The following is a 25997-nucleotide window of genomic DNA, read 5'->3' on the forward strand; positions in this document are numbered from 1 at the left end:
CCCAATCTGTACGCTGTCATCCCTAAACCTGTAGTCATCCACCTCCAGCTGTTGGTTCTTCTCCACACAGTCCGGTATGTACTGTGAAGAAACATACTGTGGTGGAAACATACTCACACAGGAAATGGAGCAGAGACATGTGTGAAGACCCGCTGTCATCCACTGGTGGCATGGTTGGAATATACTGAAAGACACAAGAAATTTGTTTCAAGTGAAAGCATTCATTTTCATTTCACCCTTCAGCATTTTACTCTGAACTGATATCACTAGTCTGTTCCTTGCCATCAGATTTAGTTTAACATTATAAATTACGGGTAATCAGCCAAAATCGAATTGATATCCCTGCCTTGTTTGCTATTTTACAAGAACATTACTGGTATTAGTGGCTCTTTAATGTAAGCTCTAAACATCTAGATTAGAACATCTACAGTCCTATGAAAACTTTATTCCACAGTGTAAAAGCAGCCAAGTACAGACTTGACTTCCAGTTTAACTAGAGGAGGGGTGGGGAACTCACTCCTACATAGACCACACAGTAAACATTTTGCACAAGCAGTGCAGGCACACAGCAGTTCAGACTTTTCTCTTCCAGTTTAAATAACTGGCACGAAAGATCCTTATGAATGACAGAATGAACACCAGAACAGAGCCTAATTAGGTCGCCACATGTGACTGGCTACACTTAAAAAATATTTATCCAGACACAACAATTGCATAGCTACATTGCTATGGGGAGGTCGAACGTTCTGCCTGCAATGTAATCACAATGGGAGTTCCACACACAAACATAAAAGAAAATTGGCATCTGGGCTCACTTTAACAGGTCATTTAACAAGGAAATATACGAAATGTATATAGTATGTAGAGCAATTAAATAGTTTCAAAAGTGCACTGATAGTTCAGTGGTCAAAGAAGAACACGTGGGCCATGGAGGCCGAAGGTGCAGGGGTCTTCGGCGCTGGGCCGCTGACCTCGGGCCCCCCGTCTTCGTCAGGAGGCGCAAGCTGGATGCCCGGGGACCTTTCAGGCCAAGGCTCGGTGTCGTCCTGGTTGGCATCGCCGTCGCCGTTTTCCTGGATAACCTCGGCCGAGGTCGCCGCAACGACCTCTTCGCCCAGACCATTGCAATCAGCACCTGCAGTGCTGCTTAAAGCTATGTCCGGTGTATCATCCTCACTCTACAACGAGAAGCAGACATTGTGCTGATTTAGTAGACGCTTAAAGCTATAGTGACTAAAAAAACGTGAGCGAACGCAAGTGTTCCATCTACATAAGTTACTGTAAATGAGAAACAGTGGCATAGACCGGGCTAAGAACACCAGGACTGTGCCTGGCTAAAAACTAGCCAAACAAGGGCATATGTGCAACATTGCAAAAGCACTACTGTAGGTAACCATGTCAACCAAGATCCCTGACACAGGGCTTGAATTACACAAAAGCCACATCGCCATTGCTGTGGACGCCCTACATTTTGCCCCTAATGCCCTTTTAAAAATAACTACCTGCACAGCCTGTGTGTCTTGCCTTATAATCTGGCCATGGTCCCCTTTGGAAAAGAAAAAAAACTGGCCCATCCCCACTGGTGGAAATGATTCTCCAGAGCATTTTTCACTGCATGTCAAAGTGCTGCAGTTTGGCAACATTTTCCCATGGTATTACCATCACCCAGACACCAACCCGCATCTGTTCCTGACTGAACTGCCGAGCAGTAGTACAGAGCTCAATAAAAAACAGACCTTATCCAAATCCACAAACTCCTCCACAGCTCTCTCCACGGTGCCCAGTTCCATATTTTCGGGTGAAGGTCCCTGTTCTTGCTCTTCCAACACTTGCTCTGTGACCACCTGCTGCCCATTTGTCGCAAAAGCACGTACTGACGATACAAATTGAAACAAGACCAGAGAGAACTTTAAAACATTCATGGCGTAGTAACTGGCAAAAAGGCTACAGTGAATATCAGCAGTTATCATATTAAGACCGATATTCAGAAAGGTCAGAACATACTGAATAAAACCAGAGCTTTGAGGGGAAATACTGCCAAAGAAAAGCAAGTGTGGCCAGAGAAAGAGAGAGGGCACCCATGTTGCACTCGGTCTCTCACCTTTGGACTTACTATTGGGGCCAGCTACATCTTTTCCCACTGAACAGCCCCCCCTGCCAATGAGTGTGACTGGCCTGCCCCAGACAAAAGGTGCGGGTGTATTCTGTCTAGGAAGAACACTGGGAAGTTTGCTCAGACAAAGCTGGTGGAATTTTTACTTCAGTTGCAGGTGGGGTGAGGGTGTAAGGGGGTCTATCCAGTGCGATGACTGTGTGGGATCTTTTTGTTGCAATGGTACTGTGAAGAGTTTGATGAGTGATCCTTCCATCCCTCCTGCCTTTCGTTTTTCCTTTGTCGCTCCCTAGTGTCTGCTTTGCAAGGTGCTTGCGATACCATTCCTTCATGGACTGCCAGCTGTGACTGGTGATGGCCTTGTCACGCCAAATTTCATCCCCCCTATTCCCTTCCGGGGTTATGTTTCCGGCTACGTTCCTTGATGCGTACATTAGCGTCAACTTCACCACCTTGCCTGTGTGGTTGCCAAGCGTTCTCTGCTGGTTGCTAACAACGGTGAGAGATCGCAAGCTAGCTGGCTAGCTAGGAAGAGAAGCTATTATATAAGACTAAGATAAGCTCCTTCAGCTAGCTAGCTAGTGATCTGTATATCTGGATGTCTCGCTGGCTATCTATTTATTTCTCTTGCTAGCTAGCTAGCGATCTATGAATCTTGCTAGATAGATTTTTTTAATTTTTATTAATTATTCACTGTTTCACCTAATTTACACGTGACATTACACAAGCTAACATACACAAATACCTCACACACAGAGTTGTATTCTGTTCATATGTTTATTGTTTGTTGGACTTATGTTTTTTCAATATGTGTATATATACGACATGTCAAATAAAGCTTATTCGAATTTGAATCTTCTGACAGAGATCTGACCAATCGGCGCAATGTAGTGGCACAACGTAACCCCGGAAGGGAATTGGGGGGATGAAATTTGGAGGGGGGGTGAAATTTGGCATGACAGCCTCTCTCTCCATCTGCTTCCAAAGGGAGTTCCCGCACACCTCTTGCTTACGACCCTGAACATAGCGCAGAATGGCAGCATCTTCCTCCGCAGAGTACCCCATGCGCCCAATCCCCTCCCTCTTGCGCTTGGCAGACCCAATCTGTACGCTGTCATCCCTAAACCTGTAGTCATCCACCTCCAGCTGTTGGTTCTTCTCCACACAGTCCAGTATGTACTGTGAAGAAACATACTCACACTGGTAATCGACCATAGACATGTGTGAAGACCCGCTGTCATCCACTGGTGGCATGGTTGGCATATACTGAAAGACACAAGAAATTTGTTTCAAGTGAAAGCATTCATTTTCATTTCACCCTTCAGTATTTTACTCTGAACTGATATCACTAGTCTGTTCCTTGGCATCAGATTTAGTTTAACATTGCAAATTACGGGTAATCAGCCAAAATCGAATTGATATCCCTGCCTTGTTTGCTATTTTACAAGAACATTACTGGTATTAGTGGCTCTTTAATGTAAGCTCTAAACATCTAGATTAGAACATCTACAGTCCTATGAAAACTTTATTCCACAGTGTAAAAGCAGCCAAGTACAGACTTGACTTCCAGTTTAACTAGAGGAGGGGTGGGGAACTCACTCCTACATAGACTACACAGTAAACATTTTGCACAAGCAGTGCAGGCACACAGCAGTTCAGACTTTTCTCTTCCAGTTTAAATAACTGGCACGAAAGATCCTTATGAATGACAGAATGAACACCAAAACAGAGCCTAATTAGGTTGCCACATGTGACTGGCTACACTTAAAAAATATTTATCCAGACACAACAATTGCATAGCTACATTGCTATGGGGAGGTCAAACATTCTGCCTGCAATGTAATCACAATGGGAGTTCCACACACAAACATAAAAGAAAATTGGCATCTGGGCTCACTTTAACAGGTCATTTAACAAGGAAATATACGAAATGTATATAGTATGTAGAGCAATTAAATAGTTTAAAAAGTGCACTGATAGTTCAGTGGTCAAAGAAGAACACGTGGGCCAAGGAGGCCGAAGGTGCAGGGGTCTTCGGTGCTGGGCCGCTGACCTCGGGCCCCCCGTCTTCGTCAGGAGGCGCAAGCTGGATGCCCGGGGACCTTTCAGGCTCGGTGTCGTCCTGGTTGGCATCGCCGTCGCCGTTTTCCTGGATAACCTCGGCCGAGGTCGCCGCAACGACCTCTTCGCCCAGACCATTGCAATCAGCACCTGCAGTGCTGCTTAAAGCTATGTCCGGTGTATCATCCTCACTCTACAACGAGAAGCAGACATTGTGCTGATTTAGTAGACGCTTAAAGCTATAGTGACTAAAAAAACGTGAGCGAACGCAAGTGTTCCATCTACATAAGTTACTGTAAATGAGAAACAGTGGCATAGACCGGGCTAAGAACACCAGGACTGTGCCTGGCTAAAAACTAGCCAAACAAGGGCATATGTGCAACACTGCAAAAGCACTACTGTAGGTAACCATGTCAACCAAGATCCCTGACACAGGGCTTGAATTACACAAAAGCCACATCGCCATTGCTGTGGACGCCCTACATTTTGCCCCTAATGCCCTTTTAAAAATAACTACCTGCACAGCCTGTGTGTCTTGCCTTATAATCTGGCCATGGTCCCCTTTGGAAAAGAAAAAAAAACTGGCCCATCCCCACTGGTGGAAATGATTCTCCAGAGCATTTTTCACTGCATGTCAAAGTGCTGCAGTTTGGCAACATTTTCCCATGGTATTACCATCACCCAGACACCAACCCGCATCTGTTCCTTACTGAACTGCCGAGCAGTAGTACAGAGCTCAATAAAAAACAGACCTCATCCAAATCCACAAACTCCTCCACAGCTCTCTCCACGGTGTCCAGTTCCATATTTTCGGGTGAAGGTCCCTGTTCTTGCTCTTCCAACACTTGCTCTGTGACCACCTGCTGCTCATTTGTCGCAAAAACACGTACTGACGATACAAATTGAAACAAGACCAGAGAGAACTTTAAAACATTCATGGCGTAGTAACTGGCAAAAAGGCTACAGTGAATATCAGCAGTTATCATATTAAGACCGATATTCAGAAAGGTCAGAACATACTGAATAAAACCAGAGCTTTGAGGGGAAATACTGCCAAAGAAAAGCAAGTGTGGCCAGAGAAAGAGAGAGGGCACCCATGTTGCACTCGGTCTCTCACCTTTGGACTTACTATTGGGGCCAGCTACATCTTTTCCCACTGAACAGCCCCCCCTGCCAATGAGTGTGACTGGCCTGCCCCAGACAAAAGGTGCGGGTGTATTCTGTCTAGGAAAAACACTGGGAAGTGTGCTCAGACAAAGCTGGTGGAATTTTTACTTCAGTTGCAAGTGGGGTGAGGGTGTAAGGGGGTCTATCCAGTGCGATGACTGTGTGGGATCTTTTTGTTGCAATGGTACTGTGAAGAGTTTGATGAGTGATCCTTCCATCCCTCCTGCCTTTTGTTTTTCCTTTGTCGCCCCCTAGTGTCTGCTTTGCAAGGTGCTTGCGATACCATTCCTTCATGGACTGCCAGCTGTGACTGGTGATGGCCTTGTCACGCCAAATTTCATCCCCCCATTCCCTTCCCGGGTTACGTTTCCGGCTACGTTCCTTGATGCATACATTAGCGTCAACTTCACCACCTTGCCTGTGTGGTTGCCAAGCGTTCTCTGCTGGTTGCTAACAACGGTGAGAGATCGCAAGCTAGCTGGCTAGCTAGGAAGAGAAGCTATTATATAAGACTAAGATAAGCTCCTTCAGCTAGCTAGCTAGTGATCTGTATATCTGGATGTCTCGCTGGCTATCTATTTATTTCTATTGCTAGCTAGCTAGCGATCTATGAATCTTGCTAGATAGATTTTTTTTTTAAAATTAATTATTCACTGTTTCACCTAATTTACATGTGACATTACACAAGCTAACATACACAAATACCTCACACACAGAGTTGTTTATTGTTTGTTGGACTTATGTTTTTTCAATATGTGTATATATACGACATGTCAAATAAAGCTTATTCGAATTTGAATCTTCTGACAGAGATCTGACCAATCGGCGCAATGTAGTGGCACAACGTAACCCCGGAAGGGAATTGGGGGGTTGAAATTTGGAGGGGGGTGAAATTTGGCATGACAGCCTCTCTCTCCATCTGCTTCCAAAGGGAGTTCCCGCACACCTCTTGCTTACGACCCTGAACATAGCGCAGAATGGCAGCATCTTCCTCCGCAGAGTACCCCATGCGCCCAATCCCCTCCCTCTCGCGCTTGGCAGACCCAATCTGTACGCTGTCATCCCTAAACCTGTAGTCATCCACCTCCAGCTGTTGGTTCTTCTCCACACAGTGCAGTATGTACTGTGAAGAAACATACTGTGGTGGAAACATACTCACACAGGAAATGGAGCAGAGACGTGTGTGAAGATCCACTGTGATCCACTGGTGGCATGGTTGGAATATACTGAAAGACACAAGAAATTTGTTTCAAGTGAAAGCATTCATTTTCATTTCACCCTTCAGCATTTTACTCTGAACTGATATCACTAGTCTGTTCCTTGCCATCAGATTTAGTTTAACATTATAAATTACGGGTAATCAGCCAAAATCGAATTGATATCCCTGCCTTGTTGCTATTTTACAAGAACATTACTGGTATTAGTGGCTCTTTAATGTAAGCTCTAAACATCTAGATTAGAACATCTACAGTCCTATGAAAACTTTATTCCACAGTGTAAAAGCAGCCAAGTACAGACTTGACTTCCAGTTTAACTAGAGGAGGGGTGGGGAACTCACTCCTACATAGACTACACAGTAAACATTTTGCACAAGCAGTGCAGGCACACAGCAGTTCAGACTTTTCTCTTCCAGTTTGACTGGCACGAAAGATCCTTATGAATGACAGAATGAACACCAGAACAGAGCCTAATTAGGTCGCCACATGTGACTGGCTACACTTAAAAAATATTTATCCAGACACAACAATTGCATAACTACATTGCTATGGGGAGGTCGAACGTTCTGCCTGCAATGTAATCACAATGGGATTTCCACGCACCATAAAAGAAAATTAGCATCTGGGCTCACTTTAACAGGTCATTTAACAAGGAAATATACAAAATGTATATAGTATGTAGAGCAATTAAATAGTTTCAAAAGTGCACTGATAGTTCAGCGATGTTACTTTTTAAATTTATAAATCAGGAATTTTCATGCGAACTGTTTACGAGCATTGCATTTAACGCTTTACCAAAATGCGCGTATCATATATATATATATATATATATATATATATATATATATATATATATATATATATATATAACAATATTGAAGGCATTATTACTAATTTCACCACAAGAAAAACTCACTGTGAAATGTTTAAAATGTTCATTGGTTGGCTATTAGTTATTGATACGTTCGCATATTTAGGTGTCCTAAAAACGACAGCTGCCAGCGTCCCGAGGGATTAGAATTCTACAGCCATTTCAGAAGCTACATTGGGATGTATTGCGGTTACTTTTGTCAGTGAAAGTCCCCTGCACATTTCAGTTTATTAGGGGCGCGCGCCTGGGACATGCGCACTTCAACTAAGATGGCGCCGTCCAGGAAAAAAGCATGTTCCAGATTACTGATTCTGTGTGTTGTTTGCAAGTTAACTTCAGTAAACGCTATGCAACTATATTCTTGTTGTCCGTACCTTAAGAGTTTAGCCGATTTAACAGACAAGGCAGCAAAAAAATAAAATAAAAAAAATCGCTATCTAATTAAAAATTTGTTTTGCTCAAATGAAGTGTTGTTCAAATTGTACCCGATCCCTGCCTTGACTTCATCCTGATTTTTCAATTCCGATTCGTTCAAATTATGCGGCGGAAGAGGCCCTATAAAACGTTTTCTGGCATGTCTAGACAAATAAACCTCGATTGAAAAATGTTTTATATGTGTCTTCGTCACGACCTCGTCTACATTGTGGTATAATGCATTTGAGTTTTACAAATGGTTTTTGTAATTACGGTGAAAAGGAGACATGCGCCACCCTCAGGAATCCGAATCACCAGCAGATAGAATAGGCCTAGTATTTCATAGCCAACTATAACCTGCTTCCAGTGACCATGTTTAATGGTTACTAGATCACCAGGGAACCTCCTTTGAACAACACGGTCCTTGCATGTATTTCTTCGCCAAGGTCTTATCTACAGAGTGGTATAAAGCATTTGAGTTTTGCGAATGGGTGTTTCTTGTAATTACGATGAAAACGGGACATGTGACGTCTCTGGATTCCGAATCCCGCAGGAGCTCGAATAGCCACGGCTAGCTATGACCTGCCACCAGTGTACATGTTTTCTACTGGCTAGGTCCCCGGGAAAACTCGTTTGAACAACATTTTTTACATATATATTTTTCTCGAAGATCGTGTCTACAGTATGGTATAAAAGATTTTAGTTTTACGAATGGGTGTTTTTTATTATTAGGGTGAAAATGAGGTCATGAGCCTGGTAGATTCCAGTTATTAATTGCAATGGAATTTTGAAGCCACGTGGCCGCTGTTCGAAACTGAGACAATTTGGCACATATTGCGTTTTGAGAGTTCACTTTTCATTAAATGACGCATCCCATAACAATATATACCAGTAAATGCGTACAGTAGATTCGTTTTACTGTACGAATACCACAAAATATTGGTTCATGTTGTTGAAGGAAAACCCGATCCTAAAAGTCGCACAGGCCATGATGCGTTTCCCTCCAACGACTAATTACATGCGGAGGGAAGCGGCTAATTTTTATAATCGTATTATAGGAAACAGCAGTTATATTCTGGCAAATTGGCGATTTATAGGCTACGTTGTTACTTGATTATACTGTAGCATTTATGACGTTATGCATGAAGAATAAACTGTCAAAATACGTTTTTAAAAGATCACCAAAACGGGTTTGACCTCCCTACTATTTATGAATAACCTTAGCTAGATAAAGAGGCGTGGATAGTTAGCTAACTAACATGGGCTTATGTAGTTCACTCAGCGGGACTCAAAAAATTGTTTACCTAATAATCCTATGACAAACGTTTTTAAGCACGCACCAAATAAATTAATTGTATTATTCCAGAAAATACTATACCTTTAGTCCGATTTAACATCCACTGGTAACTTTGCCGAGGCTTTCTTGTGGTAAGCAAGTGCGCCTGCTTTAAGTCAATTTTTTTTTTTGGGGGGGGGGGGGGGAGGGGGTTACTGCATTACTGTCATCTACTGAAACCCAGGCCGTGTACGAAACAGCCCACCGGCCCATTACCGAGCTCACAAGCTGCGCACAAGTTGCGTAGCCTACAACTTGCACACACAACAGTAGGCATGCATGTAGAATTTAGATTAGACGACACTAGTCTAATTTAAATTCTACTAGCTAATCCCGTTAAAAAAATAAATAAAAAAAAAACACGAGATATTGTGTCTATGTTATATAAATGTTTCAAGGCTTTGTTATACGGGAGTTGAATCAGAGTGAATCAGCGCTTCACCTGGCTTCCTCTCCTCCAACCACTGTACCGTTGTGCTAAACTTACTGCCACCATCTCTGCAGTCGGGCCTATTGAGAGTAGCTATGCATATGCGGTTGGTATGATCTATTGCTCTCTTTACAACAAAAATGCCTTGTTCTAGAATCCCGTATGCTGATCCTATTCGACCTGCTTGTGGATCCTTTGACCCATCTGTTTATATCTGGATCTCATTAAAATTACGTTTTCAACGTACACAAATTCCAGTTACTCTCGCTTACAAAGCACTGTCTATAAGTCATTCGTTCAAACTGGCTAAATCTAGGCTTGCCATTAAAAGTATTGATATCAAAATGACGCCAAGTTACTGCACTGCAAACAATATAGGCTATGTTGCCTCACCAAAATTAAAGAAGCTGTATTCCAAAGCAGTACTACCCAATGTCTCCTAAATTGTTTCAAGTCACTTGGCCCTGTGTGTACAAGCATACAGTAGATGAACAGGCCAAACATATGTGTGAATAGGTTTGTAAGAATGAGGATTGATTGAATAGGTGTGAATATGTCCATTTTTTATCTGTATGTGTGTATTTAGCTGCCCAGCCTTTCTGTTGCGCGAATAATTGTATGTTTCTTGGTATAAATGTCTGTTTGTAAATGTGAATGTTACATGCTGCGAGGGAAATGTCCCCATGGGGATAATGAAGTATAGTATGCATGTATGTACAAGATTGATTTTACATTCAGTATTTATTGTAGGTAGCAAATATGCAAGAAGTGACATGAAACAATTTAGGAAACATTGGGTAGCGTTGCTTTGGAATACAGCTTCTTTAATTTCGGTGAGGCAAGATAGCCTATATTGTTTGTAGTACAGTAACTTTGTGTCATTTTGATATCAGTACTTCTAATGGCAGGTCCAGATTTTGCCAGTTTGAATGAATGACTTATAGATAGCACTTTGCATGTGTGAGTAACTTGGCATTTTTGTACATTGAAAATGTGTTTTTTTATGAGAGAATACTAGCTCACGACATTAACTGACTTTGTTAGCTAGACATGGCTTTCCAGTTAGCCAGCCTGCACACTCACTCACGTTCAAACCCTGACTGGCAGCCATTGCACGGAAGCTCCATTACCAGACTGGCTAACTTTCGCTAGTTTAGGTGTGACACTTACTCTGTTCCTCCTAAATTAGGTCATCACTTTGTGTTTTTAATGAGATTTTATATACAGGAACACATGTACACTCACTCACACAGACACATGCACATACATAGAAACACGCATGTGCACACACACACACACACAAAAACAGACACACACACACACACACATTTGCATGCGCACACACAAGCACACGCGTGCATGCATGTACACAGGCAGAGGCACACTGGCAAACTGGCGAACGCGCTGAATTAGAACCCGTTTCCAGCTAAATTAACATCCAAATGGATCCTTCAAGTATTTTGCCATTGACAGCTTAATGCCGCCGACAGTCGTAATTGCAAATAGATTTTGTTGTCAAGGCTGTAATTACTGGCCCCCGCCTGGCTACGTCAAAACCGACTGACAAAAGGGGGACGGGTGGGGACCTGCACCCGCAAGAGCTGGACAGACACAGCCTCACATGAGGGAGGGGGAGCGAGAGAGAACGAGGGAGAGAGAGAGAGCGAGCCGGCCCGCCGCTGTTATGTAACTCACACTGTCCTCATGCGGGCGGAAACTGAATTTTAATTATTCATACGGGGGGCATTCCTGGGAAAATAAGTCAATTCTGAAGATCGGAGGTTTTCGATCTCGGAGGGCGAGCTCAAAAGGCGTTCACGCCTACCAGAACTGAAGCTGTGGGGCAGGAGGCCGGGTCTGTGGGACTGGGGACGGGCCCACGGGGCAGGAGGCGGGTCTGTGGATCAAAAGTAAGCCCATGGGGCAGGAGATGGGTCTGTGGGTTTGGAGGCTGGCAAACAGAACGTGACCGGTTTTCTGCCAGTTTCCAAACCAACCTTGTGCATTTCTATCCGCGCAGTCTTCTGTCTGAGATCATCAGTTTAATTGACCCTGGCCCGGCTCAGAGGAATGCCTCACTGTTCTCTGTTCAGTGGGGGAACATGGCGAGACACGCCCCCCCTCCCCCCTCCCCACAGCCTGGGAAACAGGGCTAACATTTAAAATCAGGTTAGCCGCGCATCAGCTTGGCGCTCTGCCTGCCTCCAGATCAGAGTAATCCAGTGCTATTGACTTGTGGCTTGCACTGTATTCCAGACCAGCACTTTGTACCAGCCAGGTCTTTAAATTATTTAAGCAGGCTTAATTATATAATGGGGGGACGCACAGCATGGCAGTTGAAAACCCTGGGCCTACCACTGGAAACAAGTTGTTTTGTTCAAGGGTTGTGTGCTAATGCTGTAGCAACAGCTGTCCGAGGAAGCGACCCAGACCACGACCTTGAAGTCTGTGGAGTCATAAGCCACATCTCAACAGCATTGCATCTATACTCTGCAACTGTGCTGGGGATGTGAATGTTACTGCTGCACTATCACAAAGCATGGGTAGAGACATACATGTGCACGGACTACATACGCGTCATGTAGACTTGTACACACACACACACACACACACACACAGAAAGTCTGCTTTGTTATGTGCAGTATTCTGTTGTGGGGTCAGCATTAGTAATGCATGAGTTGACCTTGAGATGTCATGGAAATTGTATTGGCAGGGTGTCAGGTGTACTTCCTTGGGTGATTAACACACAGACAGATGCGGAAAGAGTTTGTGGTGTAAACATCATGATGTCATAGCGGTAGGAAAAATGTCAGTGTTTTAACAAGAGGTAGATAAGTTATGGAGTGATGCTCTCTTGAACTTGAAAAAGTGACAGTCTCTATGCCTTTTCGTACAGTATTTTTATAGTATTTTGTTATATCCTGTTACTTTAACATACATATCGTGCTGACCAGTGAATCTAGTTGAAGTGCTTCAATACAAAATTAAAACCATGGGAAGCGTTCCTCGCTTATTAGGTTCTTGGTGCATCTGAACGCACTGGTTGTCCAGGGTTACCAGGGTGGAACCCAAGGTGGCTTTTGAGACTCCAGCCACATATCCACAGATTTAGATACATGTCCAGGCCGGTTTTTCTTGCCAGAGATCAGCTTGTTTTATACTGTGTTTTTATGAAATCACACACATCCCTCTCTTTGGTGATTGTGAACAGATGTTCACAATCACCAAACCTTTCTTAAGAGCACGTGATGTTCCCTGGTTGGTGTATTTTTAACGGTGCTGTAACAGGTAGGGAAAACGCCTTTTGGTCGTCTGAGTTTGACTGGTGTTCGTTCCTCTCTCCAAAACCGATCACAGTGATGTATTGTAGATTGCCCTAAGTATGGACGGATTTTGGGGAGATGTCAAGGTTATGGTCCACATACTTTGTGCAAAGCTGGCTGAAGAGAACTGTGATAATGAAACTTTATGGCTCTATTCTCTAGCGAGAATTCACTTTCCTTGACCCTTGTCTATGTTCCATCTGACCAGCATGCGATCTGTTGTTTGTTAATGTTAAGCAGCTAATTTAATCAAGTTGTAGTTTTTCTCACTTTATTTTAGATTTTTGTATTTTCATTCATGTCAGTGACCTCACAATCGTCGACAGGCTAAAAAAGCAACACTTGCTTCAATACTTTGCATTGTTAAAGAGTTAAATTTGTGGTTAAATTGCATTGACCCCTTGGTGACGATGTGGCCCACTTCTGGAAGCCCCTGTCTGCTGGGGGGGAAACCGGCTGGGCAGTACAGTTTCCATAGATATCAGGGGTGTGTGTGTGTGTGTGTGTGTGTGTTTGCATGAGTGACTGTGTGTGTGAGAGCATGCCTGTTTGTGTGTCTGCATGTGTATGTGCTCATGTACGTGTGTTTGTATGTGTGTGCATGTGTGAGAGAGAGAGATTGTGTGTGTGTGTGTGTGTGTGTGTGTGTGTTTGCATGAGTGACTGTGTGTGTGAGAGCATGCCTGTTTGTGTGTCTGCATGTGTATGTGCTCATGTACGTGTGTTTGTATGTGTGTGTGTATATGTGTGTGTGTGGTTAGTATTGTAAGAGAATGTTCTGTCACGGCGGCCCGAGTTCAAAGAACAGAACAGGATCTGCTGAAGCAGAAGCGCTAGCCTAATTCAAGCCTGGGCTGCAGGGAACAGGAGTCAGAGTGGAGGAGAAGGCGCCTTTGGGCCATGCGTGGTCTGTAGCTGTGCTCTCAGTGGGACGGGGGTGGTGGCAGGGGCGGAGGTGAATAAACGTGTGTGTACCAGAAGGATAAGAAGGCTTCTTATTGTGCTCCCTAACCCCAGTGCACCTGGCTGGGGGGGCCTGGCTTAATGGGGCAGTCTCCCATCCGTAAGGCCAGCAGACTGATTTAGTGTGACATCGCTCTCCCTGGCTTTTCCCCGTATCGATTCCCAGGCATGCACTCTCATAATAGCGTGGGCAGGGCGAAAAAAAAAAAGAGGGAGAGAGAGAGAGAGAAATGGGTCCGAGTCACAGGGGCGGACACGGCGCGGTCTCAGCGCCGCGTTTATCCCCGTCGTGCAGACTCGCGACGTCAGGATCGATCGCGGGCGGTCCGTCCGCCGCTCCACGCCGTCCGCTGCCCCACGCGTTCCCGGTCCCAGTTAACGCAGCAAACTGAAACGTGTCGTTTCTACGATGGCGGTCCAGTCAGAACGTTGAAAAATGTGTCCCCAATTTAAATGGTGGACTCTGAGCGTAATTATGAGCTCTGTTTTTTGTAGTCTGATGCAATAGACACTTCTGAAGATTAACGAGAACTGGATGACGGGTGGCTCACTGCAAGTAAAAGCGCTGAGAACCTTTGGCAGCTGGGGCTGGGTTGGACTGGGCGGGGCCAGGTGGGGAGGAACTGGGCGGGACTGGGTGGAACCGAGCGGGTCTGGGAGGGGCATTTCACCTGCGATTTGCATAGGATCTGAGCTACGGGGGGGGACATGTGGTGTTCGGCGCTAAGGAGCTTTGCACGTGCCGGAGAAAAGCTCCCGCCTCACCTGACTGGGAGGAAGAAGCACGGGAGGAGGAGGAGCTTCTGAGAGACAAAATGAGGCCAGTATTCTGGGCAGAACCCAAAAAGTGACGGTGGTGACGCTGGACGCGTGGAGTGGGGCCATCGTGGAAACGAGGGGTGTCCGGTTGATTTTGACCGTGCGACACTGGCGCTCTGCATTCTGTGCGACGCATTACCGAAAAGCGCAAGTCTCTAAATCCTTTAAGGTCTTTATCCTCTGACCCCGGTGAGAGAGACACTGTCCCTAAAGAGCAAAGATAACAACAACATCTCTGCCCCTTCTCCAAACCCTTTCATTTCCACAGCGTGAGCCCAACTTTTTAAGCAACCTCCTACCATTGATAAACCTTGTCACAAGAACGTCTAACGCATGCTATGAATGTCATGGCATGCGTTAGACGTTCTTGTGACAAGGTTTATCAATGGTAATCGCACGCTTCTTTCTGGGGTGCGGTGGGGGCAGGTTTTATTTTGCATCGCAGCAGACACAGTCAGTCCCCTCGAACCTCCACACAATGGGGTCTGTGGTGGGGGGTTGGGGTGGTGGGTGGGGAGAGGGGTTTCGGGGGATTTTTTCCTTTTCTGGCCTGGAATCGTAGTAAAAACAGCGTCAATAATTAATGATCCAATTAATAGTTTACACAGGTTTTTATTGAGCTGTCAGAGTGATGGAGAGCCCGCTGCCGGTGAGCTCTCTCCCGGCCGCTCGCTCCCTTCGCCATCGGCCTGAATCAGCAGTTTGGCGGCGCGGGGCTCGGCCCGAGCGGGAGGCCGCCGCAGACTGCTGACGCGCGCGATTTACGGGCGCGGCCGCTTTCCTGCTCCCCAAAGCCGCCGGGCCTCGCCTGGGGGGGGCGGGGGGGGGGGAACCGGGGCCCGCCGGGGACCGCATGGCTCGGCGCGGGCACCGAAACCCCGTATGGTTGTTTAGCTCACGTCTGTATCCGCGACGATACCTATCAATATACCGAACCGGAGCTGCGGTCGTTTCAGTTTCCATTTAAGGGCACCTGGAGCCATTCTGTGATGAATTGTCAGCAGTTCACCTGAAGATGATCATTTAACGTGCAGTCCTATATCTGAGTGGAGATTTCTGGGGGAGGGAGAGAGGGAGAGGAAAAAAAACAGTCAATAAAGCATTTGAGAATTAACCTCAGGGAAAGCGTTTAGCTGGACGTGCGAAGCGCGCGGCGAGTCGATGGTCCTTTCAAGACCCGAGCCATAAATCCTCAGGAAAGCCAACCAAACACTTTCCGTGGGTTTCCGTAGGTGCCTTTTTAACTCGTTTGCAGAATTGCAATGGTGTCTAAAGTGCCAGCTTTTTTTTTTTAGATTCTCATTTTTTCCTGTGTGTGCAAACAGCCCTAATGCAACATTTTGGGGCTTTCGTCAGACGTGGGGTTCCTTGGGTCAGAGAGGTCAGCAGCAGACCAGAGGACAGATGTAATGTTTCTTAACCGCACGCAGTCGATGGTTTTAATGTTTCTTTTCAGCCGATTGTTCACAGCAGAGATGCGGCCTTAATGCTCAGAACAGAGTCACCTGACAATTCATCTCCAGCGCTGAAAAGAGACTCAAAGGAACATCAAACACCCTAAAAAAGTGTTTTGGTGCAGTATGAAGACCACACATATGTATAATACTTTTTATTTTGTTGCAGTGCAGCAGGTTGTTATAAATGAGCAGGAAGCTTAAATTATGCCAGAAATGAAAATGGAGAATGTTAATCTCCTCAAATTCCATATCGCGTTCCACGCAGTTTCGATGTAAAAGTATCTCTTTGTGATTTCTGATTTTGCAGCTGTCGTTCTGTGGCGGGAGAGGTTTTTGGAAAAGGGTTTGGCCGTGTAATTTGCCCTTCCCTCTTCCACGTATCACTTTCACATGGCAACAGAAAAACTGCATCTGAAGAACACAGGATTCTAAATGTTTATGTTTGGTATTTATGTTCCAGGCGTTTCTAAAATGTTCCACAGCTACCAATAGAAGGCCTCCATATTTCGTCAATGATTCAGGAAGATGGATCCTTTGTGCGGCTCTGTGTTCACTCTTTAACATACGTTTTCCTATAGGAGATCCCGGTAGAAGGATATGTCAGAACAATCAACCAATACGACATCTGACACCAAAACATCGCCAGCAAAGCAAGGTCATTTTGTGTCTGTGACTGATAGCGTCCCGTGTGCTGTTTCAGACAGTATCGCCTTCCGTAGGCTTGTGTGGGGAAAGGTCCCGTCGTTAATTTTGTCATCAGTTGTTTTGGTTAATCAGTTCAAAAGAAAAGTATTGACCTCTGTGCTCATGAACCAGTTAAAAAAACAAAAAAAACAACTTGTATGGTATATATGTGGAAATTATTTGTTGGGTCATTTTTTGTTTATTAAAAAGAGGTAGAAAAGCGATCCAAGTCAATAAATTAGTGACCACACGACGATTGTTTGAATTACTCCTGATTTGGTCTCGTCCCCAATCAGGAAACCATCATGAAAAATGGCACCTTGATCTTCCTGTGTGGGCAAGCCAGTGGGTGGTGCTGCTGAGTGGCTTACCTTATCGTACCTCCAGTTAGCTTTGTTGATTTCCTGTTTGGCATTATGATGCAGACAGTGTATTAAAGAAGACTTTTAGGGTTGTTGTTTTTATTGAACTGGTGTAAACAGCCCTAGGTGCCCTTCAGTCCTGGCAATTACAGAAAATTAGCATGGAGGAATCCCTGCGTGTTCTTCACGGTTTCTGAAAACAAACATGACCTAGAAACTGCCAAAGAGAGAGCGAGGGAGACAGAGAGAGAGTGAGGGAGAGGGGGTGAGACAGTGAGGGAGGAGGAGAGAGAGCGAAGCAGAGGGGGAGAGAGTGAGGTAGGTGGGAGAGACAGTGAGGGAGGAGGAGAGAGAGCAACAGAGAAGGTGCGAGCATGAGCGGGGGAGAAAGCATGAGGGAGAAGGAGAGAGAGAGCGCATGAGAGGAAGAGAGAATGATAGAGAGGGAGAGAGAGATCCCAACCCTGCAGGCTCTATTACTTTCCTCGCTTCCTCTTTTCTTCCTCGCATTTTTCTGCTCTCCATTTCTTCTCCGCCCCGGTTCTGTCTTTTGTTTGGTTCCATTCAGGGGGCTTTTTCTGGAGCTGAATAACTCGCCCGTTTACGAGGCCCTCAGGTCCCGCTCTCGCGGGCGTGTTCGCAGAAAGGGCTTAAGACGGGAGAAACGGCGTGTGATCCCAGGCCCTGGGCAAAGGCAGAACATTTTCGATGACCTCACCTGCACCCGGGCCTGCGAGCACTGCTGCCGTGGAAACGTACTGAGAGAGCGGTGCCACTCCGCACTACGAGCAAACGCCGCCTGCGCCATTCTGATTCAGTCTGTCTGTTACAAAAGTACCCTCCTTTATGTTCACAAGGGCATGCTCTCTTATTATTATTATTATTATTATTATTATTATTATTATTATTATTATTATTATGCAAAGAGTAGTAGGGTATGTCTTCTGTTTCTGTGCATCCATCGATAGTGAACGTCCAGAACTGGCTTTACCCAGAATACCTTGGGCTCATCTGCGCTTGAGGGGGATCTTGAAGGGGACCTCTAAAGTGTTTTAAATTATTTTTTTTTTTACCCCCTAGCGACCTAAATAGCAACTCGTTGTGACCATTCAACACAACCATCCTGTTTGCGCTTTCTATATTAAAACGAGAAAAGCGTCTCGTCAAAACCTCAACGGGCATATGGACAAACCTTAACGAACGGGGCGAAATTTAAGCCGGCCCACCAGGACCGGACCCGCGGGCCGCTTATTCCCGGGGAAGATCTCAGCCCCACCTCCGGGCTCCACGCGCTGTCACTGCGTTAATTAGCTCAGTGCGGGTAAGCCTCTTAACCCAGCGGTGAGGACGGTCCTCCCGTCCTCCCGTCCTCGCTCAGAGTCATTAGAGGAAGACCCCGCGACGCTCCGCCAGTTCTCCTCCGAAAAAAAATGTCACCCTGGCCGAAGGCGCACTTAAATGCCGAATCACGTTCTCCACTGCTTAAGGGGACTGTAATAGACTCGGAAGAGCTGAGGTAGGACTGACCCGAGGAAACTCTCTCTCTCTCTCTCCCTCTCTCTCTCCTTCTCTCTCCTCTCTCTCTCCCTCACCTGTTTTCCCTCTCACTCTGTTTGTCAACTCAAATGCTAATAAGATGAAACCAGCTTTATGCCAGCGCTATCCGTGCGAACGGTACGTTTTCAGTTTTACGTGTGCTTTCCCTCTTCTCCCACCTCTCTCTTTCCTGCTCCCTCTTTCTGTTTAGCTCCCGCTTTGTTGAGGTCATTTTAATTTGAGCTTTACTGCCGTTAGCAGTGGCTCGCCTGTGCCGTGTGTTACGCACACATCCATTATTAGCAGAGTTCCCTCTCTTTTCGTCTCTCTCTCTCTGTCTCTCTCTGTCTCACTCTGTCTCTCTCTCTCTCTCTCTCTCTCTCTCTCTCTGTCTCTCTCCCCTCCTTTCCCGCCCTTTTCCCAGACTGCAGTGGCTGCAGGCGCGGGATTTATGTCGCTCCCCGGGGGGGTTCGATTGCTGCGACTTTGCAATGTCAGTTCAATGCTAGGGCCCGTGATTTCCCGGTTTCTGGGCCTTGTGCGGACCTGCACTTTATCACACCGCGAGAAGGGGGTGGGGGGGTGTGGTGTGGTGGGGTGGGGGTGAGGTGCGGCGGAGTGCGGCAGGGTGGGGGTCGCAGAGCACCTGCATTTTTCAGCGCTGCCTGTGACTTATAGGTTAGCCTAGCTCCTCTCCTCTACACCGGGTCCAATTTAAAGCCATCACTGGGGGGGAGGGGCAGGGGAGGGGGTGCCTTCACCTTCACTTCAAGCCTTTTATCTGCTCTCCCAGAGTAGAGAACTCACGCCTTCTTTAGCGCAGCCGAACGTCTCGAATGCGCCTGAATACAGCGGGTACGTCGCTCAACATCTCTTCTGTGCACTTTGCACCAGAGCCGTGACTACTCATGGTGTTACTGGTACTTTTCAGGTTGACAGATATGGATACCGGCTTTCATACATGAAGAAAGTATGATTATTATAGATAGCTGTTTTTTAAAAGCTAAAGAAATGTGAACGATTGCTTGGCTCCAGAGATCAAGGAGGACAAAGTGGTGGACGGCAGTGGTGGCGGGGGATGGGGGGGGGGGCATCAGGACGATTCCGAGGGCCCTGGCCGACAGGGGTCCTCGAAAAATATATTTGCACATAGGTTTAAAACTTTTTATTCATCAGTTATTGGAATAACTGGTGGTGGGGCCCAATGTGAGATCTTCTCATGGGGCCCAGTGTCTCAGGCAGCGCTCCTGGGGGTGGATACGGCAGGCCTGTGTTACCACGGCGATAAACAGGGGCCGGTCTCGCGGTGCTGATGAAACGGGGGAACGGCAGGGTGCTCGGGCGCGAGCGCGCGCACGGCGGCGGCGTGCTGATCTGTGGTTTAGGGATCAGGGCGGACGGGCGAGCGCAGAAGCACCCGCGCCGTGACGATGCGGGGATTGAGCCGGGGACGCTGGGGGGAGGGGTGTCAGAGCTGGCTTAGAGGAGCAAAAGTAAGCCCATTATTACAAGGCCCGGACTCCCTCTCATCCTGGCAGCACAAGGGGAGGGGGCAGGGTCTGAAACATAAAGGGCATAATATTTTAGTTTAAATATTGGGGGGGGGGGTTGAATTGCATAGACTGCAACACTGTAGGGAAGGAAGGGGTCCGGGAGCATGCTCCTCATGGAATGTTTTAAAAGAACAGCTGTGAATTTATCAATTCGGGTGAATTCTAAGGGGAAAATACTTCAGACTCATGATCAGTATATCCCAATCACTTCATGAAATCCCCATCTTTATTATATGAAATTTTACTCATAATCACTCTGTATTATTGGGGGTGGATTTTGCCCCCATTTAATTTCAAGTCAAAGAAAAATGTTGATTGAATGGAGGAGATTCTTTCACTTCATATCATAGAAGCTTGGAAGGAATTGAATGAAGGGTGTTTGCGAATGTGTTATAGACTATAGGTCGTTGCAGGTGTGAATCACATGAACAAAGTTGTTGTATTGCCACTGGCTTTATCGCCACGCTAAAACCATCACTAATATACAAAGCAATAAGATTACAGCTAAGCTGACGCAGTTACCAGATACATTACTATCAGTGCCCATTCCCTCCTACTTAGTGGCCACCATCCAGAGAAGTGCCCTGTGGGTGACTTTGACGTCGTACCACAGAAAATGTGTGCAAGCTGACCTAGTAAACCCTTGGAATGCTGAGAAAAGATTGTGCTTCCTGTTAATGTATGAGGATGGAATACATGCATCGGCTGTGCTGATTTCATAAAGATGGCAGCTTTAAGTGAAAAACCTTTCTTACACTCTTCTGTCTATGTTCAATTTGCATGTTGGTCACATGTGTAACCTGTCCAGGTGTGATTGTGGAAGCTGGTTCAGTATATCTGCTGCTGGAGTATGAGCAGTGCTGATAAACAGGCACCGGGCTCCTCCCCGGAGTCTGAGGCGCAGCAGCTCCTGGGCCCGGTGTTTACAGCAGGCAGGTCAGGATTTCACTCAGAGACCCGGCCTCTATCGATCCCTCCCTCCGGCCACAGAGAGGGTGCTGCTTTATGGAGTGCACTGCTGAGGAAAATGAACTCTCTCTCTCTTTCTCTCTCTCTCTCTCTCTCTCCCTCCCCCCCTCAGCTTCGCTTGCGTTCAGTGTCTACACACTCTGTCCATCTCCTCTTGCTCTCTCTCGCTCTGGTCTCTCTCGCTATGGCCTGTCTGTCTCTCTTTCCACCTCAACTTCCCTTGCTTTTCGTCTACACACTGTCCAACTACTCTCGCTCTCACTCTTTCTGGTCCCTCTCTCTTTCTCTCTCTCTCGTTCTATCTCTCCCTCAACCGCCCTCTCGTGCGCTCTTCTCATTTTCTCTCTAGTCTCTCTCTTGTGTACTCTGCTCTTTCCTCCGCTCTCTCTCTTCAGTCTCATTCACTCTGCTCGATTTTTCTATCGCTTTTTTTCCCTGTAAAAAGTCCCTTCTGGCTGCTCTTAGGCCTCTTTCTGCAGAAGACTACATGCCTCATGGGCGAACACTTTACTGCCAACCACTTCGCCCGGCGTTCCTGCAGACCGCGTGCGACGGTGCCGTGCGCAGTCTTAAACAGCGATCTTAAAAAAGCCCCTCCCCCCACCGCACTTAAGATGGAGGCTAGATAAGGCTGCAGCGGCGGGGACAGTTTGGCCCTCTGTTAAACATATTACCACGCTGGTCCCGGCTTTCTCCTGATACAAGCTGATAAGATAAGGACCATGCTAATGTTGTTTTAGCATCTCGGGCTCCCGGGCCTGTGGATTAAGGTGAGGACCAAGAAAGCGAACCTCTGGCCAGGTGGATTCTACCAAAAGGGATACATTTAAGCCTGGTCTGAATTACTTAAATGTGCCTGGTGTGTGCACATATCTAATTCAACATATTCTGCTGCTTCAAGGCCAACACTCTGCAGTAGAAGCCTTCCAAGCATAAGGAGAGTTAAAACATAGGAGACCCTTTCTTGAAACAGGACAAATAAATATACACAAAGCCATAACCCCATTCATGTCGTGTGATGCGAGTGCTTGGGGCTACCTTTGTCATGTGATAGGGGTGCTTTGGCAGCGCACCTGAAACTGCTGCTCCCAGCCGCTGTGCTGTAGGTGTGCTCACCTTGTTCAAGTCCGCTTGAGCTGCGAAGCTGAGTTTGAATAACATAGTGGATTCCCGTTTTTGCAGACAGAATGGCTCAAAGAAAGACGGGTCCGTTTTTAGGGAAGAGGATGACCAACAGCAGGAATATTGTTACATAGCGGTCAATCTTCACCTTCATTTCCACAGGAACTTCCAGAACCTTTTAAAGATCCGTTTACTCTTGTTTACCTTTGTTCACGTTTACTTATTGTTGCTACAGGTTGTCTCAGCACCATGCCTCCGACTGTCTGATGGAAATGTCTCTTACAATGTCCCTACGGCAATGGGACATGATAGTTTCCTTTCCCGTTCACTCTACCCCCCCTGTTGTCGATTTTAAAAAATCGTGGTTAAAATCGTTTCACCTTTTATGGTTGGGCACCTCTTTGTTTCCTGTCTCTGTACTGTAACCTGTAAATGTGTGCTACTCTGTGTGTGCGTGAGTTCATGCATTCCTTTATGAGTGTGCACACATACGTGTCAGTAACAAAACTGAGACGGGTACCTCTTTGTATCTAGTCCCTGTGCCACAACCTGTGTGTGAATGTACGTCTATGGTGTGTATGAGTGTATGTTTGTGTACGTGGCCCTGTGTGTGTGTTCATTCAGATGTTGGTGACAAAATTGATCTTCGTTACCTCTTCAGGTGTTGTCTTCGTGGTGGAATCTGTCCAAATTAGAGGGTGTATGTCTGTGTGAGAATGTGCCTGTGAGCTTCTGTGTGCGAATGTACCTGTGAGTTTGTGTGTGTGTGTGAATGTAGCCTGCAAGTTTGTGTGAGTATGGATGTACCTGTGAGTTTGTGTGAGTTTGAACATACCTGTGAGTTTGTGTGAGTGTACCTGTGAGTTTGTGTGTGTATGAACGTACCTATGAGTTTGTGTGTATGTGAATGTACCTGTGAGTTTGTGTGTATGTGAATGTACCTATGAGTTTGTGTGTATGTGAATGTACCTGTGAGTTTGTTTGTGTGCGAATGTACCTGTGAGTTTGTGTGTTTGTCAATGTGCCTGTGAGCTTGTGTATGCAAATATACCTGTGGGTTTGTGTGAGTGTGAATTTACCTGTGAGTTTGTGCATGTGTGAATGTACCCGTGAAAGTGCGTGTAAGTTTGTGTGTGTGTGTGTGTGAATGTACCTGTGAGTTTTGTGCGTGTGCGTTTGTGTGTGCATGTGTGCCCGTCCGCGTCCGCTTGCCGGTATCCGGTGGGTCTGTCCTGTCCTCACCTCTTCCTCCACTGTCCTCTCTTGTTGTGGCCGCCTCCCGCAGGAGATATGGAGGGGAACTGGTGGGACCATACGTCTTGGCATAGCAGCGAGGCCTCCCCAATGTCTTTGGTGAGACATGCGGAGCCCTGCCCTTTCAGAGTCCTTTATGTCATTCCATGTCTCCTCCATTTTATTTACACCTCTGCATGTTTTCTTTTTTCTTTCTTTTTTTATCCCACACCTGTAGGGGACAGTCAAAGGGGAAAAAGAAAAGCAATTGAGCAGGCGTTTTTGTCGGACGCGACTTACGCCTTTTCTGAGAGGCTAACGAAAACGGTGCGCTTTGGGGGCGATTCGTTCGAAGAGGACTTGGAATGGTGCGAGCCCCAAGTTAAAGACTCTGGCGTTGATACGTGCAGTAGCACTACCCTAAACGAGGAGCTTAGCCATAGCGAGAAGGTACTGAGAATATCTAGCCTGCATTTTTTATTCTTTTGTTGTTATGTTTTTATTTATTTACCTACTCATTTGGTCTTTGTTTGCTCTGTCACTAATTTTAAATATAGGTGAGAAGTTTATTTATTTGTTACTGTTGTTTATTTTTGAGCTTCGTCTTTATTATTATTATTATTATTATTATTATTATTATTATTATTATTATTATTTTAAAAATGATTTCACAAATAAATTCGGCAGCATCCTACGGTATGCTGTCGAAAAAGTGAACGTGGGGAAGACCTCTTGCTTGCTTTGCTGTTTGCTTTCTGGCAGCAATTTATCCGAAAAAGCCCAAAAATTTTTTGAAAAATAAATATATATTTTTTAAAAAAAGGACAAAATACAAAAAAAGAAAAGAAAAAGAAATTCAATTTGTGTTTGTGGTGGTACACGGGAAGGCTGGGTCCTCTCGACTGCATGTTAGCCTCTTAGTATTTTTGTGTTGTTGCGACATGGTGGACGTGTTGAGTACTGCAGGGACGTTACTCACCCGGGCCAACGCTCCTTCACTGTTCTGAAACCCTCTCCCACACCCTCCTCCTATTTAAACCATGACTTTCCCAGCGGCCCTCTGCGTGGAGAAAGCAGAATCAAAACAAAGCACACTTAACGCGGGGGGGAGAGACTGGATTTGTTTTGCACAGACAAAGTTATGTTTTTCTTTTTCCCTTCCACTGTCATGTTTGTGAGTTCATTTTTTTTTTTACTTTTTCCGTTGCCTTTTTTTGTGCTGTCTGTCCCGTTTTTCTTTGTTTTCGGCCTCCTTTTTGCACTGGTTTTGTTTGTTTTGTTTATTGTGCCCCCCCCCCCCACCAATCCCAGCCCACCCCACCCCACACCTCCCAACCCAACCCCCCCATCTGCTTGTCATTAGTCCTCGTGAATGTGCCACGCTGTGTGTGTGGAGGTGAGTTTTTAGGGGAGGTTTAGGAGTGCTGTCGTCTGCCTGCTTGACCCCTGCATGACCTGGGTCGCATGCCCCCTCGCCCTCTGCCTTACACGTTGTCATGGTCACACAAACTCTGGACCCGGTTTAAAAAAGAAAAAAAATTTAATTCCAATTTGATTATTTAAGCTCAGTTGCGGCTTTTTGCACATTTTTTTCCAAATCGATAGCATATTCCTATTACTCAAGAAAAGAAATTCTTTGGTTCAATACGAATGAAGATAGTGCTGACATGGGGCAATACAGCAAGCCAAGATACAGAACTGTGTTCAATATGTTTTCTAGCGCTAACGTGTGTTTCTTCAGTTTGTTAACCGACTCTACCTGCCCCCCGACCCAAGCCCCCACATACACGCTCAGTTAGAATACGAAGGCATCAGTGAATCAGAATGTCTCAGGTAGACAAAGCTAGATCTTTAAATACAGTGCAGCTTAGCACTGAATTGACTACTGAACAATATGTGTCATACAAACAGATCTACATTTCTACATCTAGTATTTCCTCCTTCAGAAACATAAAAGTGGACACTGCTGTCCTGTAGCGCAGTGCACACACACGCACACAGAGACATACAGTATGAACCCACAGGTGCACACATACACACTACACACTCACAGGCACATAAAAATCACAGAAACGAACAATAAATCTACATGCCAGGTGATACATCATACTTTTTCAGTCATCAGTATGAAAGTAAAAATTACTATATGGCGTTCTTTAAGGGCTTATATAAGTTACTCCTATTATCAATGCCTAATGATGATTTATTTCCATTGTTTCATATGCCTATCCTCCTTATCCACTTTAAGACTGTCATTAAACTTGTACACTGCAAGCACCGGTCATTACATCTGTGCTAAATGATTCTATATGAATAAATCCATGCTCTTCTAAGTGCATTCTCTGGTGACCGGAAGTATTTCACAAT

At 45.8% G+C, this 25997-nt stretch overlaps 1 protein-coding gene and 1 long non-coding RNA gene across 42 annotated transcripts in view; one reads left to right on the forward strand and one right to left on the reverse strand.

Annotated features, from left to right (window-relative positions):
* rims2a (regulating synaptic membrane exocytosis 2a) overlaps window positions 1-25997 on the forward strand; it is a 254152-nt gene that overhangs the window by 123549 nt on the left and 104606 nt on the right. For 32 of the 41 annotated variants that reach the window (XM_035416437.1, XM_035416438.1, XM_035416459.1 and 29 more), the window contains one exon: window positions 23869-24080. In XM_035416437.1, coding sequence (XP_035272328.1) covers window positions 23869-24080 — 212 coding nt within the window. Of the gene's footprint in view, window positions 1-23682; window positions 23751-23868; window positions 24081-25997 lie in introns of all 41 variants that reach the window. The other 9 variants (XM_035416513.1, XM_035416536.1, XM_035416571.1 and 6 more) reach the window with 1 other exon arrangement.
* On the reverse strand, window positions 1092-9306 carry LOC118226834. Its single transcript, XR_004765106.1, has 4 exons — window positions 9222-9306; window positions 6501-6567; window positions 1737-1873; window positions 1092-1178 (listed from the first exon to the last, which is right to left on the reverse strand). It is a non-coding gene; the product is annotated as an uncharacterized LOC118226834 (long non-coding RNA).

This window comes from Anguilla anguilla, chromosome 1 (assembly GCF_013347855.1).
Source record: "Anguilla anguilla isolate fAngAng1 chromosome 1, fAngAng1.pri, whole genome shotgun sequence".
Classification (NCBI taxonomy): Eukaryota; Metazoa; Chordata; class Actinopteri; order Anguilliformes; family Anguillidae; genus Anguilla; species Anguilla anguilla.